The sequence below is a fragment of the Phytophthora infestans genome, genomic scaffold (assembly GCF_000142945.1).
Source record: "Phytophthora infestans T30-4 supercont1.19 genomic scaffold, whole genome shotgun sequence".
NCBI classification, from domain to species: Eukaryota; Oomycota; class Peronosporomycetes; order Peronosporales; family Peronosporaceae; genus Phytophthora; species Phytophthora infestans.
The window spans coordinates 1,696,079-1,717,326 of NW_003303740.1; the positions used below are offsets into that span (position 1 = coordinate 1,696,079).

Sequence of the window (21,248 nt, forward strand, 5' to 3'; positions counted from 1 at the left end):
TAGCATAACCTGCTTGGCGGGCAAACCCTTTGTACCGCTGAAGCAAGGCAGGCTTGGACGAAACGTGATTTAAGCAATATTGCTTCCATAGCCCGCGATCGTGCTAGATTGAATGAGAGGTTCTGAATCTTGATTAGACGCTTCCACTCGATTTTTTGCCTTCTATTTTCGATTCTAGGCTATCCATGCGCTCATTCTAGCGCTTTACTGGCTGGGCTGACTGGTCAATGACAATACGCTGGTACTCAATGAGCGTGTGGTCTTGGATTATTTTCTTGAGTGTGCGTTTATATGTCTTCTGTGGTCGTTGGCAGCTTCGTATTGCAGGCAATATGGGTCGAATAAGCGAACAAGCTTTCAAGGTACAATCCTGCCAGCTCCACACGAGCGTTTCGCACTGCCGTCGCCTCATTGGACACGCTTTTAAAAGAAGATACGAGCGAACGTGACTTTTTTCTTTTGCAGCCACATAAGATGTGGAAGGTCGTCTCATTGTATTTATATTAGCGCTGGTTGCACAGGAGGCCTACATCAACTGGGAATGGCTTCTGGGCAGCTGAAACGCATGAATTGGTGAGTTGTAAAACCAGCGAAATTGTCGGACCGTTAAAAAGGATCGCTGGCTCTATGACGGAGCTATATCCCGGTTGAGTCCACTGCTTCTGTGTACGTCACATCAACACTAACATTAAAAAGAAAACGTGGGCTCTATCCCCCCCCCTCCCCCAGAGACGGCTCTCGTATTGCAGATGCGCAGTGAATGCAGAATCGACGGCTCAAAATTATCCGATACCCGTCCAGTAGCAGCTGATTATTTGAAGTCGATTGACAAAGCGCACTGGGACGCTTTCGGTGAGACATACAACCACCCAACTTATGGCGAGATGACGTCTAACCTATGCAAATAATTGGTTGGCAATCAATATAGTCTGGTATCATTCCAGCAGCTATCGCAAGAGCTGGAAAGAATGGCAATCCAATAGATCTGACGGAGCGAGCAAAAACAGCGCAAGATATACCCGGAAACAGCATTTAATTAGAGGATACCGAGCAATTTGTAATAAAAGACATTGAGGAGCAAGCAGTAGAAAACGTCTTTCAGTATGAAGGAATAGAGGATACGTCCAAGAATATAAATGATGAAATTGACCTTTAACATCCGTAACTATGACGTTGAACAAGATTCAGACGGATCTCGGAAAAATTTAGTTTCTGAGGGTCCTGAAAACATTGTTTTTCCAGAATACGGAAATAGTTTTGACCCATTCGACTGCCCATGTTACTGCGAGCGAGATTGATGTAGCATCGCAGACGCAGGGATTTATTGCACATCCAAAAACTGTGCTCGCAAAGGACGATGCTAAAATAGTGTTTTTAGCTCTCGGGGGGGGGGGGGGGAGCTGGTTCATACTCGGTTTGGATACGGAGTTCATGCAGGTGGTTATATTTCAGTTGGAAGTGTTATTGGCGAGTACACTGGAGTGCTGTCTACACACGGCTATAATTCGGACAAAGCGATGGTCGGCGAATAATCGGTATAGCAAAACCTGCTTGGCTGGCAAACGCTTTGTACCGCTGAAGCAAGGCAGGCTTGGACGAAACGTGCTTTAAGCAATATTGTTTCCATAGCCCGCGATCGTGCCAAATTGAATGAGAGGTTCTGAATCTTGATTAGACGCTTCCACTCGATTTTTTGCCTTCTATTTTCGATTCTAGGCTATCCATGCGCTCATTCTAGCGCTTTACTGGCTGGGCTGACTGGTCAATGACAATACGCTGGTACTCAATGAGCGTGTGGTCTTGGATTATTTTCTTGAGTGTGCGTTTATATGTCTTCTGTGGTCGTTGGCAGCTTCGTATTGCAGGCAATATGGGTCGAATAAGCGAACAAGCTTTCAAGGTACAATCCTGCCAGCTCCACACGAGCGTTTCGCACTGCCGTCGCCTCATTGGACACGCTTTTAAAAGAAGATACGAACGAACGTGACTTTTTTCTTTTGCAGCCACATAAGATGTGGAAGGTCGTCTCATTGTATTTATATTAGCGCTGGTTGCACAGGAGGCCTACATCAACTGGGAATGGCTTCTGGGCAGCTGAAACGCATGAATTGGTGAGTTGTAAAACCAGCGATATTGTCGGACCGTTAAAAAGGATCGCTGGCTTCTATGACGGAGCTATATCCCGGTTGAGTCCACTGCTTCTGTGTACGTCACATCAACACTAACATTAAAAAGAAAACGTGGGCTCTATCCCCCCCCTCCCCCAGAGACGGCTCTCGTATTGCAGATGCGCAGTGAATGCAGAATCGACGGCTCAAAATTATCCGATACCCGTCCAGTAGCAGCTGATTATTTGAAGTCGATTGACAAAGCGCACTGGGACGCTTTCGGTGAGACATACAACCAGCCAACTTATGGCGAGATGACGTCTAACCTATGCAAATAATTGGTTGGCAATCAATATAGTCTGGTATCATTCCAGCAGCTGTCGCAAGAGCTGGGAAGAATGGCAATCCAATAGATCTGACGGAGCGACCAAAAACAGCGCAGGATATACCCGGAAACAGCATTTAATTAGAGGATACCGAGCAATTTGTAATAAAAGACATTGAGGAGCAAGCAGTAGAAAACGTCTTTCAGTATGAAGGAATAGAGGATACGTCCAAGAATATAAATGATGAAATTGACCTTTAACATCCGTAACTATGACGTTGAACAAGATTCAGACGGATCTCGGAAAAATTTAGTTTCTGAGGGTCCTGAAAACATTGTTTTTCCAGAATACGGAAATAGTTTTGACCCATTCGACTGCCCATGCTACTGCGAGCGAGATTGATGTAGCATCGCAGACGCAGGGATTTATTGCACATCCGAAAACTGTGCTCGCAAAGGACGATGCTAAAATAGTGTTTTTAGCTCTCGGGGGGGGGGAGGGGGCGCTGGTTCATACTCAGTTTGGATACGGAGTTCATGCAGGTGGTTATATTTCAGTTGGCGAGTACACTGGAGTGCTGGCTACACACAACTATAATTCGGACAAAGCGATGGTCGGCGAATAATCAGTATAGCAAAACCTGCTTGGCGGGCAAACTCTTTGTGCCGCTGAAGCAAGGCAGGCTTGGACGAAACGTGCTTTAAGCAATATTGCTTCCATAGCCCGCGATCGTGCCAAATTGAATGAGAGGTTCTGAATCTTGATTAGACGCTTCCACTCGATTTTTTGCCTTCTATTTTCGATTCTAGGCTATCCATGCGCTCATTCTAGCGCTTTACTGGCTGGGCTGACTGGTCAATGACAATACGCTGGTACTCAATGAGCGTGTGGTCTTGGATTATTTTCTTGAGTGTGCGTTTATATGTCTTCTGTGGTCGTTGGCAGCTTCGTATTGCAGGCAATATGGGTCGAATAAGCGAACAAGCTTTCAAGGTACAATCCTGCCAGATCCACACGAGCGTTTCGCACTGCCGTCGCCTCATTGGACACGCTTTTAAAAGAAGATACGAACGAACGTGACTTTTTTCTTTTGCAGCCACATAAGATGTGGAAGGTCGTCTCATTGTATTTATATTAGCGCTGGTTGCACAGGAGGCCTACATCAACTGGGAATGGCTTCTGGGCAGCTGAAACGCATGGATTGGTGAGTTGTAAAACCAGCGATATTGTCGGACCGTTACAAAGGATCGCTGGCTTCTATGACGAAGCTATATCCCGGTTGAGTCCACTGCTTCTGTGTACGTCACATCAACACTAACATTAAAAAGAAAACGTGGGCTCTACCCCCCCCCCTCCACCGGAGACGGCTCTCGTATTGCAGATGCGCAGTGAATGCAGAATCGACGGCTCAAAATTATCCGATACCCGTCCAGTAGCAGCTGATTATTTGAAGTCGATTGACAAAGCGCACTGGGACGCTTTCGGTGAGACATACAACCAGCCAACTTATGGCGAGATGACGTCTAACCTATGCAAATAATTGGTTGGCAATCAATATAGTCTGGTATCATTCCAGCAGCTGTCGCAAGAGCTGGAAAGAATGGCAATCCAATAGATCTGACGGAGCGACCAAAAACAGCGCAAGATATACCCGGAAACAGCATTTAATTAGAGGATACCGAGCAATTTGTAATAAAAGACATTGAGGAGCAAGCAGTAGAAAACGTCTTTCAGTATGAAGGAATAGAGGATACGTCCAAGAATATAAATGATGAAATTGACCTTTAACATCCGTAACTATGACGTTGAACAAGATTCAGACGGATCTCGGAAAAATTTAGTTTCTGAGGGTCCTGAAAACATTGTTTTTCCAGAATACGGAAATAGTTTTGACCCATTCGACTGCCCATGATACTGCGAGCGAGATTGATGTAGCATCGCAGACGCAGGGATTTATTGCACATCCGAAAACTGTGCTCGCAAAGGACGATGCTAAGATAGTGTTTTTAGCTCTCGGGGCAGCGTTGGCAAAGGCCTAGGGTTTCGGCACAAAGCGTTAAGTCCGGCCGGGTCCTTTGGCCTTTAATTGCGGCACAAGGCCTTTTTCGTTGATTCGGCCACGAGTCAAAATGTTGCGTTTTACTTAAAATACTACAAAAAGTTTAAAACCTGTCAGCCAACACTCGCCTGGCATAACTCTTAAGAGTCCGACGACGGAAACGAACATCGAGCGCTCTCGACGGACAATAACGCAGCAAAACTAATGACAATGATTGAGAACTCCAGGTCGTTTCGCGGCCGTACCAAGCTGGTTTCCCGCCAGCTGAATGCGGCTCAGAAGGTGGAGGTGGTGTTGTTCTCTTATGATATCGTGCTGACGCTGCAACTTGGACGTGTCAGTGCAGCGTCTGCAAACGTGAACTAGTGTGGCAACAATCTTGGCTCAATTGAATACTCCTTGTCTTCTACTATGCGTAGAGTGTATTCGAAGGTCCCAGTTGTGCGTCAGCTTCAACACCATGAAGTCCTACAAATTAATCGTGCGGGACGTCTGGTAACCGCTTTCACGCTCTTACGCACACTACCCATGTTTACTGTTAACCCCTAGCGAATAGCAATACCAACGTCCGCTGCAACCAGGCGATCTAGACAGTGAGCGTCGCGCCTTAAAGTACTTAATGTTGGCAAATATCGAGAATGGAGACCGAGAAACTCTCGTGAGAATTGGAGATTATCAGTACTATGGACTTGCTGGTTTGCGTAAAGATTCCTAAGCTGCTATTCGATGGTCCAGTCGAGCAAGTGCTAAAGGAGTTGAGGTAGGAGCGTACAATGTCGGCCATAGGTATGAATTCGGCGATGGAGTTGATGTAAATGTGGAGCGAGCACAACGCTACTATTATCGTGTACTGGAGCTGTCGACGGATACTATGACAGTGCAGTTGGCAATACTCAGTTGGTTGTTGACGACATATGCGAATGTTCCGACTAGCACGGCAAACACTTGAGTTCGAGGTAGTAGTAAGGCTGAAAGTTTCTTCGCCCGTGTTCTTCAGCTTTAACTGACTGATACCACCACTACTCGCTCGTTGGGAGGGGCAAAAGATCCTCTAATGTGGCCTTCTGAGCACGAAATCCACGCAGCTCTTCTTGGGGGAAATCAGGGTCATTCTCGTCCGGAAATTCGCGCAAAACTGCCGTAGGGATAGCCTCAAATTCGTTGTCGTCGTCAATGCAATTACGTGGCACACTGTATTGAGCAGCAGCATACCGCGAGTCAATTTCTTCATCACGAAAAACCTCCTCCAGATATTCAGCCCAAACCGCGAGAGCTCTTCCATCGCTGATATTGTCACCAGGATCCTCTTCGTCACCGTCTTCATCCGTGCTATGCAGCGGGCCTGGTGGCGAAGGGACAAACATTATGTTGCGCCCCTCGCGAAGAATTTCACGCTCCACAGGTGATATCAGTTGCTTTTTGTTTGCATTTTGAACCGAGTTTTTCAATGATCGCTGACGAACATGCTTCGCAATGATGTGAATGTCAAGTGCTTTGCTTGATTTCATGCGGTTGCGCAGTGCTGTATGAATAAGCCCGAGCTCACTGAATAGTCGTTCACATGTAGCAGTGTTGACAGCAATGGATAATACTGCCATCGCAAGCTTTAGTAGCATACTGTCTGGTCTTTGTTGGCCAACCCATCGCCAATATTTCCAGGGAGAGCTCTTAAATTCACTTGCTTTAGTTCTTGTGAACTTGCCTTCCATCCAGTCGAGCATATCACTTCGAATGACGCCGACATCCTCTGTAGAGAATAGCCTGCGATAATAGTATACAGCAATTGAAGGAAGGCGGCCCAACCCTGAGACCTTTGTAGTCGGCAGCGCTCGAGCGTGATCTGCATACGCTGGATGCAGTGCAAACCCCAGCATGAAGAGCGGTTGCTCACACTGCCGCCATCTTTCCTCGACACACTTGACGAGCTCATCACAACTTCCAGCAATATTCCGAAATCCGAGGTAAATATCACGATAGGATATCACTACGTCACCAACAGTGTTTTCATCGCGCTGGAGTCTGTACGATGCGTACGGCAACGGTGCAATAACATTTTCAGCACTAGTCAAACTTGTCCAGAAGTCGGCATCACCTAAACAGCGCAGACTCGATGGAAAGTCGCTATCCATCCCGTACTGGTGGTGAAGCATCTGAAGAGCGGTCTTTACTCGAAGAAGTGACGCGAAGCAGCCCTGCATGGAGCTCCAGCGAGTTGCACAGAGTGTTCGTAACCCAAGTGTCTTGTCGTAGAACCTCTTCATTAGCCTTCGTACGCGTTGCAGCCACTTTGCAGATGATTGGTTGATGATATTAACGGCAGCCGCTGCCTTGCCGGCTACTCCGCGAAACACCGATTGTAGAGCCGATTTAACGAGATTATTAATGTCATGCGCAAAACAGCGCACAAAAACGAGCTGTGGCCACCTAAGAGCCAATATACGCCGCGCACGCCCACATTGTCCGGCGTTATCAGTAATGATAGCACCAATATTCCACCCCTCGTCAAGTCCTTGTCTGATAACTGTCTCTATATCATCAGCGACTGCTAGTCCATCGTGCCGATCACCAACCGGTGTCAGTGCAAATGTTAAAATTACGCCAAAAAGTGTCAACTGGACGCCCAAATTGTGCTCTTTTGAAATGTTCATCCACACATCCGATGACAGGTTGACACGACCACCAGTTGACGCTTGCATATCACTCAGTGCTTTTGTCTCCTTAGACCGGCAGCGCTGTGCATGCTCAACAACAACTCGGCCACCAAGTGTACGACGAGAAGGTAAAATTGCTGTCAAACCCGGGCAAATCAACTCTAAAAACCGCAGCACCGATTCCTGCTCAATAAACCGATCGGAGAGATGATTGTTCGCGTGAAGCTCGACCAATGCGCACTCAATTTGTTTAACCTCGCTCCTCGTGTACTGTCGCCTTTGTTTCCTTTTTGCTGGGTTTGGTTTTGTGCTGCTTAAAGGAAAGATGTTGCCGAGCCGCAGGGTTCGTTGAGCTCGCGCACGCTTCGCCGGACGTGACATTGGCTGGGGAGGCCGATTACACGAGCTCTGCGATCGTGTTCGTCTAGCAATTCCTTGCGAAGCTGTCGGTGATCGAGCTGCTGTCATCACTGAAGGTGTCGCAGCGGGTGTAGCCGCAGGAGTTAATGGAGGGGACGCGCGAGAAGCTGCAGTTGGCGTCGCTGCTGGACTTGGCACGGAGGACACGGAGAGTGGTAATACCGAGCGAAGCTGTGCAGACTGGTAGCTCACACATCTGGAGAGATGGCTGCGGTAGTTACGCGGCCTGCCTACTATTGGAACAGGCAGCGTGGCTGCGTCGCCATTAGAGTAGGCGGCTCTGCAATACTTGCACTCTGTGTACTTGTAGCCTCCTTTTGCTTTGTCCAAGTCATCTAATGGCACGAAGTGCACGGCTTCTGGGCACTCTGGACGCCCACCGGGCATCCTCTAGACAGGGATCGGATACGCAACTAAAACGTGGTCCTGTAGTTTAAAACTGGCCGGGCCGGCAGTGTAATGGGCCCTCCCAAGTTACATATGTAGGTAGTTTTATAGGTTCTTTGTAGTGGTTCACACCATTACATAAGTAGGTAGATTTGCATTACAAAAGTAGGTGCAGCAGCACACGAGTAGCGTGTGCTGAACTGCCGTCACCTTATTGGTTGAAATATGGGAAGACAGACCCATAATCAACCAATAAGGAGCTGACGTGTATGAGTGGTCAGGGCAAGCTGCCCTGGACCTAAATAAAACAGAGTTGATTTTCCTTCAGACTAAGTACTTGGTTTCAGTATCACTGGACTTGTACGCTTCCTCATCACTACGTGTAAGCAAGTAACGGACACCCCAGGCCCGTTACAGGCAGGGGCCACTAGTTTTGGCCCCGGCCGGCCCGGCCATTGCCGAACGGCTGAAACCCAGTGCCGAACCCACGTACTGGACGTTTATTGGCCGATTGGTTTAAACCCTTCTGCCAACGCTGCTCGGGGGGGGGTGAGGGTGGAGCTGGTTCATACTCGGTTTGGATACGGAGTTCATGCAGGTGGTTATATTTGAGTTGGAAGTGTTATTAGCGAGTACACTGGAGTGCTGTCTACACACGGCTATAATTCGGACAAAGCGATGGTCGGCGAATAATCCGTATAGCAAAACCTGCTTGGCGGGCAAAATCTTTGTACCGCTGAAGCAAGGCAGGCTTGGACGAAACGTGCTTTAAGCAATATTGCTTCCATAGCCCGCGATCGTGCCAAATTGAATGAGAGGTTCTGAATCTTGACTAAACGCTTCCACTCGATTTTTTGCCTTCTATTTTCGATTCTAGGCTATCCATGCGCTCATTCTAGCGCTTTACATGCTGGGCTGACTGGTCAATGACAATACGCTGGTACTCAATGAGCGTGTGGTCTTGGATAATTTTCTTGAGTGTACGTTTATATGTCTTCTGTGGTCGTTGGCAGCTTCGTATTGCAGGCAAGATGGGTCGACCAAGCGAACAAGCTTTCAAGGTACAATCCTGCCAGCTCCACACGAGCGCTCCCCCCCCCCCCCCGGGATGGACTCTCTTTAAGTGAAAGAAGAAAATAATCGGCTCTACCCCGTGGTGCATGTGTCGAGACTCAAAGCTGTAAGCGCATTCAGCAGTCGACCGAAGATTCGCTTAGTACCAAACGGGCTAATGTTGAAGATGTAATTGAAGCCTTTGTTCGTTTAACACATGTTCCAGGCGCCATGGTCAAAGATTCAGCGATAAGTGAGGCCGTAGCATTCATTGGCGTGCTGCGCACCACCCCGGTTAAATGAGTAGAAAATGAGAGCCACCTCGACTTCCGTTATTGTAGCGATCCGGCCAAGCACCCGATTGACGTGTGAGTAGATGGCTGGTGTATTTTCGGCAGCAGCAGAACCGGGCGACACGGTGGTAGTAGCTGCTCCAAGGGCAGCATACCTGTCGGGATTGTCAAGCATTTCCAGGCGCGGCGTGACTGCGGACAAGAAGACATCAGATTGCACTGGCAGCGCTGGCGAGTTGTCCAGCTGGTCGATGCACGGAGCCCCTGCACCACGAGTGCCAACGCGGTGGTATACACCGGGCAAGTTCGAAAACAAGAGCGAGAGACCTTGCTCCTCGGACGGCTTGATCCGGATGAAGCGCTCGAAGATGAGGCCGGTGGTGGCGATGATGATGTCCTGCTTCTACACGAGCGACAAGTCGGACGCGCGTCCGAACATGTACCACAGCCACGGTTCGGTAGTAGCCTCCGGCATATTGACAATAGTGTGATAACAGTAATAATATGCATATTACTTCTACTATAGCACTAAGAAAACGGCATAAGTAGTGCTATATCTACTAGTATTTTTTTTTAAAAAGGAGCGTTGTAGTGATATTAGCACTAATATAAGTACTACTCCGAGAAAGCCGCGAGCCCTTTGAAATCCTTCAAGGTCGCACGTAGCTGTCTACCCCTTTTGGCTTCTCTTCACTTCTGTATTCGCATAACAAAAGCCACAACTGATGTGGTGTACTAAGATAAACTGCTGCTGGCAAGACGTGCCGGAGACAAATCTCTGCATGCGAACGAGCCTCAGCGCAACCTCACTTCACCAGCTACAGAGAGCGCGGAGTGTGACAGCGCTTCGGACCCCCAAGAGGACTTATTGTATGGTGATGAAGTCTGTCTGGTAGCCGACGAGAGCCTCTCTGAAGATTCGGTAAATTTTAAGTTCGATGGTGTGCTAGATGAGTGGCTGAACTGTCGGGTTGACTAGGAGGAAGTAGTGAAGCAGCTGCTTCATGATAAGAAGGAGTGGGAGAAGGTGATACCGAAACTTACCGGTACGAATAAACACGGTCAGCGTGTATGGCAAGTGAAACTTGTATGCCAGCATGTTGATGTATGCCGCTGGTACATCGAGACAGGACAAAAGCTATTCCCTTCGTAGCTCGTGTGTGGTTCGGCCGTAGTATTTCAACTGCCTTTCATGAAAAAGTTTTTTTCGACTGGATCCTAAGTCACGAGTCGTCTGCGCACTAGGACCGATAACAAACGAGCTCAACAGCAGCTGATTCTTCGCCACAACCGCATGGAAGAGAGCTAGCACCGTATTTAGCTACGGTTTCAGTCGTTAGTAGTGATAATAGTAGTTATATTAGTAGTGATAGTGATATCGCCATCAGGCAGACTACTAGCATATTACTAAAATATATTTCAAGATCGACTTGTGCATATTACTATCACTACTAATCAGAATTCCCACTACTACCGAACCCTGACCTCAGCGAGCACAACAGCGCTACGTTTTAATATTCGCTTGAAGTGAACGCATTTCTATACAAATAATATTTCGGCAAGTTATATTACTCCTACAGCGCATTAATATCTGCATTGCTATATTTCACCTCAAAATGTGTATTACACTGCCGCTTTGACCGACAATTTGCCAGGACACCCTACCGAGGTCCTTCTTTGCGATGGTTCATCGCTACTTTGCGTTGCTCGAGCTCTTTGGCGCAGAAGACGAAGGCATTATGGACCTGTATCTTCTCCAGTCTGTAATCGCCCATTGGAAAAGCTGCGCGCCGAGTTAAAGGACACTGACTCAGTGTCCACAGATCTACAAACCAAGTACGTCATAGACGATCAAGACTGCTACGACGAGCTCATTGCGGACCATCCAGCATTTGTCGCCTCTATCGGTAAGTTTCTGCTGCTGCTAACGTATTCACTCAGATTTTCTATTTGTGTATATATTCCGCTCGCCGAGTCACGTGCAATTGATGCCCACCGCCCCGACTTGAGGAGGACTGTGTTCGTGTCATAGGAGAAAGTGGCGTTGGGGGGGGGCAGGCAGCGCTGCCAAAAGCTTCGTTCAGCAAATCAAGAAATGTCGCCGGATCGAAGCGCTAGAAGCTTGGTACAGTCTGTCAAGCGGCTTTTCCCGCCATCTCCAACAAGATGAAGTTCATTTTTTTGCGTGAGAGAGTGATTACTAGCCAAGAATGCATTGAAATACCCTTTCCAAGGTTTCCTTCCTTTGTATAAAACGCTCGACATTGGGACATTATCCCGATTGACCCGCTTGCAGAAGCAGCTAAACTCAATACATGATAGTTTGGGGACAGCTTCATATTATTTACTTGCTTCTTCCTGCGTTGTCCAGGATTTACGCAAGTGGCTGATGCATGCAGGTCACATAATTTATTTGCTACTCCTTCAAAACTGAGGCATTATTTGGCTACGCGAACACGTACATCATCACAGTCTTGTTACTAATAAAAACTTCGGATTGGTGTGGAAGCTTCAGTACATGTTGTAGTCTCGCAGAGGTATGTGTGGACACCCCGTACACCTAGCTCTGGAAGAGTGCAATGAGTCAGTGCCCGGCTGCGTGCCAGCTACCATCGACTTGACAGTTGACTAACACGTACGGCGTGACAAATGGCCAACAGACTGTAGTAAAACGGCTGTAAGTTAGTGACAGAGAAGGATTGCGAGTACAAGACGAAGCGATGAAAAGTTTAAGCAGCAAACAGCTACCATGACGTCGACTACAGCAGATCGCACACGGAGAAAAGACGATTAGGAAGAGGGGGATGGGGCAAGGCTAGATCGATCGCGAGCGACTGGTATTTCATCAGGAGAGATATAACCGGCGGAAGGCCTTTGGTGAAGGTCAAGCGGTAGAGTAGGTGGCGGTATAGGCGGCGGGGCTTAGATAGGAGATCTCTTTGTACGTACATCTTTATTAAAAAAATTAATATCAAAGACTTACTACACGTAGAGTACTTCACCCTACCATAAGACGGCGCCTCAAGCCCCCGTGGGTGCTATCCACGGACCCCATCCAACAGCAAAGAGAGGTTTCCGATTGCTGGCGCACTGCGACAATATGGGCCGGCGTGTAGCAGGATGAATAAAGCAGGTAGAGCATGAGTGCAAGCCCCAAAACGAGAAGTGGGGAGATGCACAAAGGAGATATCTTGGTCGTGTGCGCCATTGGGCCTGGAGTGTACTAGTCTGTATTGTATGCCTGGAAGGATCCATGTCCGAGCCTGTTTATTCGGATTACGCGCAAGAGGACAGGAATACCCGTGTTGCCGACAGACAGAAGCGTTCTCTCTCAGACTGTATCATTTGGTATTAAGCTCTATGTAATAGGCCGTCAGTTTCAAAGTGAGGAGGCCTTTCAAAGCGGGCGCGCCACGCGTCCTCCTCGCCATTAACATCCCTCGGCAATGCGTTTTATAAAGTTTCCTTAAGAAGTAGGATGTTTGAACCTTATATATTGGCTACATATTTGACCAATTAAGGTGCATTCTAACACTCCCACTAAAAGTTCAAGCACATCCTCCTTTTCACTTCTGTGGTCTCATATGACTCGCCTTATCCTTAATCCAATTGCGACTTGTCCAGCAGAAATACCATACGACCTTTCGTACTTTTGGGCTACTTCTGGTTTTCCTTATAGTGAACACACTCTTTCCTATCCTGTTTTGATCACATATGATCTACTTTATCCTAAATCAAGTTGCGACCTTTTGGAGATATCATGTGACTTTTCGTTGTGGCGACTTTTCACACATCCGGTGATCCAAAATAGGTGGCTCCTAAATTTTGCGACACCTGAAATTTGTGACGTTCCATTACACATACCTATTCCCTTATTTCCAAAATTTGTGACCCAACCAATTTTCCTTTTCCGATTTCCCGATGGTTTCTGCCTCTAAATTGCACCTCTACCTTTTTTGTCTTTGCTGGAACCAATTTCCTTCAATCCATTCACTCTCAAATTTGCGTTCAGCATTCACGGTTCGACTTAGCGCCTATGGCCGCTATTAAACCCTCCGGGGGGGGCTACGACAGTCAAGCAAAACGTCCAGGCTTCGGTCTGTGATACCACCACTTCCAGAGACTGGGGAGCGCTTCGGCATTAGTTCCAATTAAGCACGGCTGGGGCTTGCCCCTCCCTTCCTAGATGCGGTCAACGGTGGCTCTTACTTGATTTCAGCACGTTATCGTGTTCTGTCGTAGTCTAGTCCATAACCATTGACATGTGAACGTCTGAGAGTTAACCAATATCATAACGTTACGTCTTATTGTTTTTTGCTTTAACCGCATAAGTCTTTTCCTTGGTGCACTTCAACTGAAGAGTATCTTTCGCCCTTCAACTTGAGAAGTATCTTTGAACTTCAACTTGCGCCGGGCGCTTGGATATGCCACATGGTGGCTCTTCAACTTCACTGTATCTTGTGATACATGGTGCCAGAAAGTCCAAATACCCCACACCTATTGTGGTAAGGGGAGGCATAGGTTCTTTACCCCCATGAGACTTCTGAGTTTCTCAAATTGAGTTTGAGGTAGTGCCTTTGTGAGGGCATCTGCAATCATATCATTTGTGTTGCAGTATGAAACTACTATTCTTCCCTTATCATGAATCTCTCGAGCATACAGTCCTTTGATATCAATGTGTTTTGTCGATGTATGATTTGCTGGGTCTTTTATAATACTAATTGCCCCCTTATTATCACACCAACACATGATCGGCTGTGTTTGCTTAAATCCCAATTCCTCTAATAGTACCCATAACCATTCGCTTTCTTTAATACCTTCACTCGCGGCTATTAATTCAGCCTGCGCTGTATGGAGGCTCACAGTACTTTGTCTTGAACTTTTCCAAGTAATACACGCGTCTGCCATAATACTCACATACCCAGTTACTGACTTTCGGTTCTCATTAGCATTCGCGAAGCTCGCGTCTGTGTACAGCTCATATATCACTTCCTTACTTTTCCCGTCAAATACGAGTCCGTACGTCGACGGTCCTCTTCAGAGAATTTCTAGTACTCTCCGGGGCTGCCCTGTAATGGCTCTTATTATAGCATGACAGGAAATTACTTAAATTCTCTAATAGCATTTGCTATATCTGGGCGTGTACCACGTACAAGGTACATCAGTGAACCCACTAAACCTCTGTAATCGAATGGTTGTGCTGAGATTTCCTCTGGACTTAATTTTTCCTCTTTCTCAAGTACTATACTCTTTGCCTGTGGTGTTGGTTCTGAGTTACAGTCAGTCATATCAAACTTTTGTAGTAAGTCCATTATATACTTGTGTTGGGACATACTCAGAAACATATTTGCCCTATCCCTCTTAATCTCCATCTTCAGTAGATAATGGATATCACCTAGGTCCTTCATAGTAAATCTAGAAGCCAGTTGGCTCTTCACCTTTTGCATCAATGTCATACTACTAGATGCTATAGTAATACCATCCACGTAGACGCAGACAAGTACTATATGCGCTACTCCTTTTACCTCCCACTTTTGACGGTACAAACAGTACTCCTTTTTGCACCGACAAAACCCTATTGCTTACCAGGAACTTATTGAGGAGTGCATACCAGATGCGAGGTGCTTGTTTGAGTCCATATAGGCTTTTCTTCAGTTTGCACACACTGGACGCATCCCCATGCCTAAACCCATGAGGTTGTTGCATGTAAATATCCTCAAGCAGCGATCCGTTTAGGAAGGCCGTTGACACATCCATTTGATGGACATGAAGGTCCTTTATCGTTGCTATTGCCAGTAGTAATCTCAACGACTCATACCGCGCCACCGGTGAGAATATCTCATTATAATCAACACCGTGGGTTTGCGTGTTTCCCCTAACAACCAATCTTGCCTTAAATCTATCAACCGTTCCATCTGGGTTATACTTCACGTCAAATACCCAGTGACAACCTAGTATTTTCCTTCCTTTTGGCAATGGTACTATTTCCCAAGTACTATTTGCAACTAGTGCCTGAAATTCAGCTTGCAGCGCAGTCTCCCACTGCTGAGCGTGTGGGCCCCGTCTCGCTTCTTTTATTGATCGTGGAATCGGTATCACCTTTGTGCTAATTGTGACAGCATTGATTGATACTAAATAGTCCTTTAAACGAGAATTTGGTGTCCTTTTCCTACGACTGCGAGGTATAGGTGGCACAGAAACTCGCTGTTTCTTTACTCCCACTGTTTCAGTATCCGGTGCACAATCTTCCAACTCAGAATTAGATTTTGGTCGCTTGTTAGACACATCCAGCCCCGTTTCTCGTTTTCTTTTCCCCTTTTCCCCAACTTCTAGGACCATTTCCTCATTCTCCTCAATTTTTCCGGACGGGAACGATCGTAAAATCAGTCCCTCAGTAAATGTTGGCCCAAATTTTACATCTCGAGCGTTAATGTACCTATTTCCTTTAATATCGAGTAGACGATACCCTTTGTAATCTTCAGAAAGCCCGAGAAGTTTGCACTCTAGCGCCCGCTCACTAAGCTTCGGATTGGGTCGTTTCGATTTTGGTACATGGGCGTAGCACGTACTGCCCCATATGTGAAGCGGAATTCCTGTTGGTTTGGTGCCAAACAGTGCTTCGTATGGACTTTTACCCTTAAGCCGGGCTGTTGGTATCCTATTAGTTATTGCTGTCATATATTTTAATGCCTCTGGCCACCATTTAGCGGCCATACCCGATCCTATTAACGCGCATCTAACTTTACCCATTATTGTCCGGTGAGCTCGCTCAGCAGACCCATTGACCTCTTGAGACTCTACATTTGACTTTTGGAACACGATCCCACTTTTATCGCTGTACCCTTTTAAGAATTCGTTGACAAATTCTGTACCCCCGTCGGTCCTTATCCGTTTTACCTTGTATGGGAATTGTTTCTCCAACTGCTTAATAAGGGTTTTAACAATAACCCCAACCTCTTTCAGAGACTTCAGAACGAAATACCACTTATAAGCAGTGGCATCATCTACTATTGCTAGAGCATACTTGTGCCCGGTAGTATTATAGAGACCCTGTGGTCTTATTTTTCCCAATGAGTCCATATGCAATGTGTGCAAAGGCTCAGATACCTTATCTGTCACCTTATTCCTATAAGACATTCGCCGTGATTTTGCCAGCACACATGTACGACAGAAAAATGATACCAGTTCCATTCTTTCTAGATAACTGGCTTGCCTCTCTGATTACTCTGCCAGCCGGAATGTTCATCAGTCTGACTTTACCGATGTGACCTATCCTCATGTGCCTCTCCGTCGAAGTCGTTTGTATCTTCGATTGAGAAGTACTATCGACGGATAGTACTCTTGAATTATTATCCAGTTTCCTACTCGGTAAATAGTATACCTCATCTATTGCAACTGCAGCAAATATGAATCGGTTTTTACTATCAAGGAAGTACAAATACTGCCCACCTTTTGACTGAATGTGGTGATACCCTTGTGTGGCAAGATAATATGCACTAAGCAAGTTACTACCGCACTCTTTATCAAAGGCAACATTTTGTATTGAGATATCACTATAGTACCCTCTGGGTTTGAGAATACTAAATCTCACTGTCCCTTGGAGCTTGGTTGACGAGGTGCCTCCGTTTCCATATTCAAAGATATGAGTCCGTCCTTTGCCAAGCTGGCTGAACCACCTTCTATCCGAGCTTATAGCGTGTCCAGCTCCTGTATCAACCACCCATAGATCATCAGTCAGGTTCAACTCCCTCAATTTAGAAAGATACTCAGGGTATCTTCTCCGTACCTCATCATCAATCTCCATTGAGTGCATCGGTGCCTCATCTTCGCTTCCTTCACTCGCTGGAACACTCCCCTTGTACTCAAGTTCGTCGGCATCCTCAATTGCCTTGTTCAAATTGAGGTCGAACTTGGCAGCTTGAGCTGGGGTCCTTTCTTCGTCTTGGTTCACCTTCATCCTCTTGGTAGTCGACTTGCCCCCCTTCTTGACCGTCATCGCTCGCTTTGTTTCGGTGACAGGAGCCGCCCGTATGTTTGAGCGAAGCAGCTTGCCTCCAGCCCTTTTCGGGTTGCGGTCAGCCGCCAACACTGAGCAGGTCTTCTTCAGTGACATCTTCAAAGCAGTAATAACACTCGCTTACTGCCACTTCAGAGGATTGTCCTTGTTTCCTTTTCTTCCCCGTAAACTTTCTTCCCGCATTGACAGTCACTGGGCGTCTCTTATCAGTCAGCATCGTGGCTTCCTTCCTCGATCGATCACCGAAAACGCGGCGAAGACTCGTCTCCACGTTTTCAATAGAAAACCACTCTTCAGTCATGATGATTGTGCCTCCCCACAACTCGCTTGGTAGTAACGCCAGCACTTCCATGCACAGCCAGGTCTCGGTCACCATGTCCTTGCCAACCAAACCCCTCATCTTCCTGTTAATGTCGTTACGCAGCTTCTTTAACTGGGCGAATAGGGCCCCCAGATTGGTCCAGTTCGCTGCGAGAAGACGCTCCCACTGGCGGCGCAGCTCGATTACGCCTCCTGCATCCCCGAGCCCGTACTTTTGCTCGAGCTCCTTCCATATGTCACAGGGATTCATTCTGGACACTTGATCCGGCAGCCCACTCAAGAAAACGTTAGGCAACGCTTGGTTGAATAAGTTCAACAGCTCGGACCGAGCCCTAGTCCAGTGTTGGTGGCGCCAACGCTTGGCCCTTCGCCTCTTCTTGAGAAATATTTCCCTCCACCGAAATGATGGGTCTCTCAGGCGTACCCTCAAGGAAGTCCATCATGACAACCGTAGCCTCAGGCTGGTCCTTTTCCAACAGCCCTCGCTGGTATTTCTCATCCAGCGTCTCTATGTGCGTTAGCACCTTGTCTCGCCACATGGTGTAGTCCTCCCCCATGGAACTTTTCCCAGTCCCAGGACCTGGGCACTCCTATTGTGTCCTTTAACCATGGGCCTTAGTCTCCGTACGTATCTAAAATATTAAGCTCTATGTAATAGGCCGTCAGTTTCAAAGTGAGGAGGCCTTTCAAAGCGGGCGCGCCACGCGTCCTCCTCGCCATTAACATCCCTCGGCAATGCGTTTACTTATTAAGTTTCCTTAAGAAGTAGGATGTGTTTGAACCTTTTCTATTGGCTACATATTTGACCAATTAAGGTGCATTCTAACATTTGGGCTGGCGAGCTGTTAGTCCCTCGACACCGGCCTAGTGGCCAGTGCTGGCGACATTGCTCTGCAGCAGGGTGCTCGTGTGCCGGCCCCCTTTCATTAAACTTACCCAAGCTTATTAATAAACACCAACCTCTGCTTCCACGTCTAATCCTTCCGGAACGAACCGCGCCGGCGATCGGCCAGCTCGCGAACGTTGAGAGTTGCGGTGAGTTCTGAAATGAAGAGATGCATAGTATACATCCCAATAAGCATCTGGTATCCAATACTACATTTATCCGATCATACCATTCGAACAACTGCATTCAGTGCTGGTCATCAGATGAATTGCATCAAACCTTGGTAGTGAGCATACCTATTATGCTCACTATCAAGGAATGATGTGTATTCAGCCTTTGCCATTCTCGCACGTCGCATAATTAGTTTCTTCCAATCATACCTCCTTATTCAAGTCTACTATCCACCAATTGTCTGCTTCCAAAGGTTGATTGGCTACTGGGACCAAAGCGGGTTGAGCCTTGGCTTGTTCATTCACCACCGAAGTTGCCCTGCACTCGCTCGTCACCTAGACACTGCGTACACGATGGCCAAGAGTCTGCGCTCCAAGATCAAGCGAAAGTTCCGTACGGAACTGCGTAAGCGCATCGGCGTGCGCACAGGCGATTCAGGAGGCCAAGATCCAGGAAACCTCAGAAGGCCATTGGCTGCTCAAGGTAAGAGCTTTAAAACCACTTTCCAGCCCTTGTCGCATCACTCTGACAATCGTTTTTTATTGAATTTAGGCACTGGCAAGTCGGTCGCAAGTCTTAAGAAGCTCATGGGTGCCTCAGTACCCGTTGCTAGCAGCGAAATTACCGGCGTAGTCAAGGAACAGACTCCTGCTGAGGCCGAGGCCGCTCTGCTGAACCAGGAGGCCGACGCAAACATGGAAGACGTCAAGAAGGCTAAGAAGGACAAGAAGAACAACAAGAAGCGCAAATCCAAGTTCGTACACTTCCACCAACTGCGCAAGAAGGGTGTGTAAGCTCGTGGGAGGCCTGGAAATGACGCTCGACCAAATGGCGATCGAAGTGTGAGGAGACGTCAAGTGGATGCGATCGACCGCTGTTACTCTGTAATCTGCTATTATCCAGTTTATTTTTATGACTGTTATCGTGGGCTAGTCGTCCCAATCGGAGATCTCTGTTGCTTGCTGGAACTCGATCTGCTTGTCGTATTGGTAGCCTGCTTGGTCTGGGCGAATGATGTTTTGCTCAAAGACCAGGTCCATCTTCTGCTTCACTTGCTTGAGCTGTGTTTCGGACACTCGATTGTAGTCCGCTTGTGGTAGCATGGGGGCCCGTGTAGCTACAGACTCTCGGCCTGTGGTTTGATGATCAACCAGCTTTCGAACCAGTCGGACAAGCTACATCAAAGTCAGTTCTGCAAGTAAGCAACCGACGAAGTTGACCGGAACAAAAATGAAGACTACCTGCGCAGACGTAACTTTGCTGTCTCCGACGACAGCTGCGTGTTGTCTAATGATATTGGTGACAACTTCATCAATACGATATTGCTAGCAGCAGTAGAAAATGTCATGAAGAGTCATTCATAAAAGGACTTGTAGTCTTACGCTTAATCTGCTAGCTCCAAAAGACGACAGCTCCGTCTTCAGGTCGATTTCGTGGTGATAAAGCTGCTTGGCCGCGGTGCTGTGGTAGATATACTCGACAATGATGCCAGGAGGCTCGTACCGTAAAGCTAGTCGCCGAGGTTCGATGCCACCAACCGCCGTCATCCAAGTGACCGCGTCGGCTCGATTATGGAGATGATGAATCGCCACATTCCACTAAATTTAGAGAACGGAATATCCTAATCTGTTGTTAGCAGTCGGCAACGTGTTAATCATTCTTGCCGCATTATTATCTGTGTTGCTTGCTTGCTTTACTTATGTTCCATGGGCACCATGACTCGTTTGTTACCGCAGCAGGAAGACCTCGCTGCAGCTCCATCTTTCCACTCGACGTTCTCCTTCCACATCCTCGTGTCACCTTCGTATTGCTCGCATTTCCAGATAGGGACCGTGGCTTTCAGTGTGTCAATGGCAAAGGCGCAAGCTTCCAGCGCCTCCCGTCGATGCGGCGAGCTAACGACCACGATGACACTGGCTTCTGCCACTTCGACCACTCCGAGGCGATGAAACAATGCTACTCCTACAACATCCGGCCATTTCTCACGAATAATGACACAAATCTTGCGCAGCTCGGAGACCGCCATCGGCGTGTATCCCTCATACTCGAGTCGAACTACCTTCTTACCTAAGCAAATCGATCGCATTACACAATATCAAGTCAGGTCTGAACCATTTAGAAACCATTGAAATGCTCTCTGACCTTGGAAATTGTCTCGCGTGGTACCGACGAATGTCGAAATGGCGCCTGCACTTGGATGTGTCACAAGCGCCACTGCTCTCTGGTTATCCAGCGGCTCAAAACCAACCTCCACAAAGTCACCAACTCCAGCCTCCGGACTTGTGTGTGACGTCATCGTCGTGTTCATGTCTGCCATGTCTCAGCTGCCAAGCAACAACGATGGCAATGTAGCCATTTCTCTGATAGCATTTTCCCTCACTCTTTTGATTCGCTTAAATATTTTTCCGTTTTCACCCAATCAATGTCGAAGAAAAAGCAATTTGTGCTCAAGACGATCAAGCCATGGCGGCGGAGCTGTGGCTGTACCTAGACGCAGTCACAGGACAGCAGAAGGGCCCTGTTACCGCTCCAATTGTCAAGAAACTGCTTCTCAAG

The 21,248-nt window shown here is 47.4% G+C and overlaps 4 protein-coding genes across 4 annotated transcripts; 2 read left to right on the forward strand and 2 right to left on the reverse strand.

The window, feature by feature from the left end:
* Nucleotides 1–7,231: 7,231 nt before the first annotated feature.
* PITG_11173 (uncharacterized protein) lies at nucleotides 7,232–10,606 on the forward strand (the record flags this gene model as incomplete). The annotated part of the gene is made up of 8 exons (XM_002901892.1): nucleotides 7,232–7,259; nucleotides 7,630–7,747; nucleotides 8,299–8,465; nucleotides 8,978–9,012; nucleotides 9,381–9,750; nucleotides 10,038–10,219; nucleotides 10,277–10,324; nucleotides 10,568–10,606. 8 exons carry the CDS (start codon nucleotides 7,232–7,234, stop codon nucleotides 10,604–10,606), a joined length of 987 nt encoding a protein of 328 aa, XP_002901938.1.
* Nucleotides 10,607–18,989: 8,383 nt separating this feature from the next.
* On the forward strand, nucleotides 18,990–19,658 carry PITG_11176 (uncharacterized protein; the record flags this gene model as incomplete). The annotated part of the gene is made up of 2 exons (XM_002901893.1): nucleotides 18,990–19,175; nucleotides 19,245–19,658. 2 exons carry the CDS (start codon nucleotides 19,046–19,048, stop codon nucleotides 19,484–19,486), a joined length of 372 nt encoding a protein of 123 aa, XP_002901939.1.
* PITG_11177 (uncharacterized protein) lies at nucleotides 19,375–20,239 on the reverse strand (the record flags this gene model as incomplete). Its single annotated transcript, XM_002901894.1, has 2 exons — nucleotides 19,375–19,867; nucleotides 20,075–20,239. 2 exons carry the CDS (start codon nucleotides 20,237–20,239, stop codon nucleotides 19,622–19,624), a joined length of 411 nt encoding a protein of 136 aa, XP_002901940.1.
* Nucleotides 20,240–20,368: 129 nt separating this feature from the next.
* PITG_11178 (molybdenum cofactor synthesis protein 2 large subunit) lies at nucleotides 20,369–21,000 on the reverse strand (the record flags this gene model as incomplete). Its single annotated transcript, XM_002901895.1, has 2 exons — nucleotides 20,369–20,759; nucleotides 20,835–21,000. The coding sequence occupies 2 exons, from the start codon at nucleotides 20,998–21,000 to the stop codon at nucleotides 20,386–20,388; spliced, it is 540 nt and encodes a 179-aa protein (XP_002901941.1).
* Nucleotides 21,001–21,248: the final 248 nt, after the last annotated feature.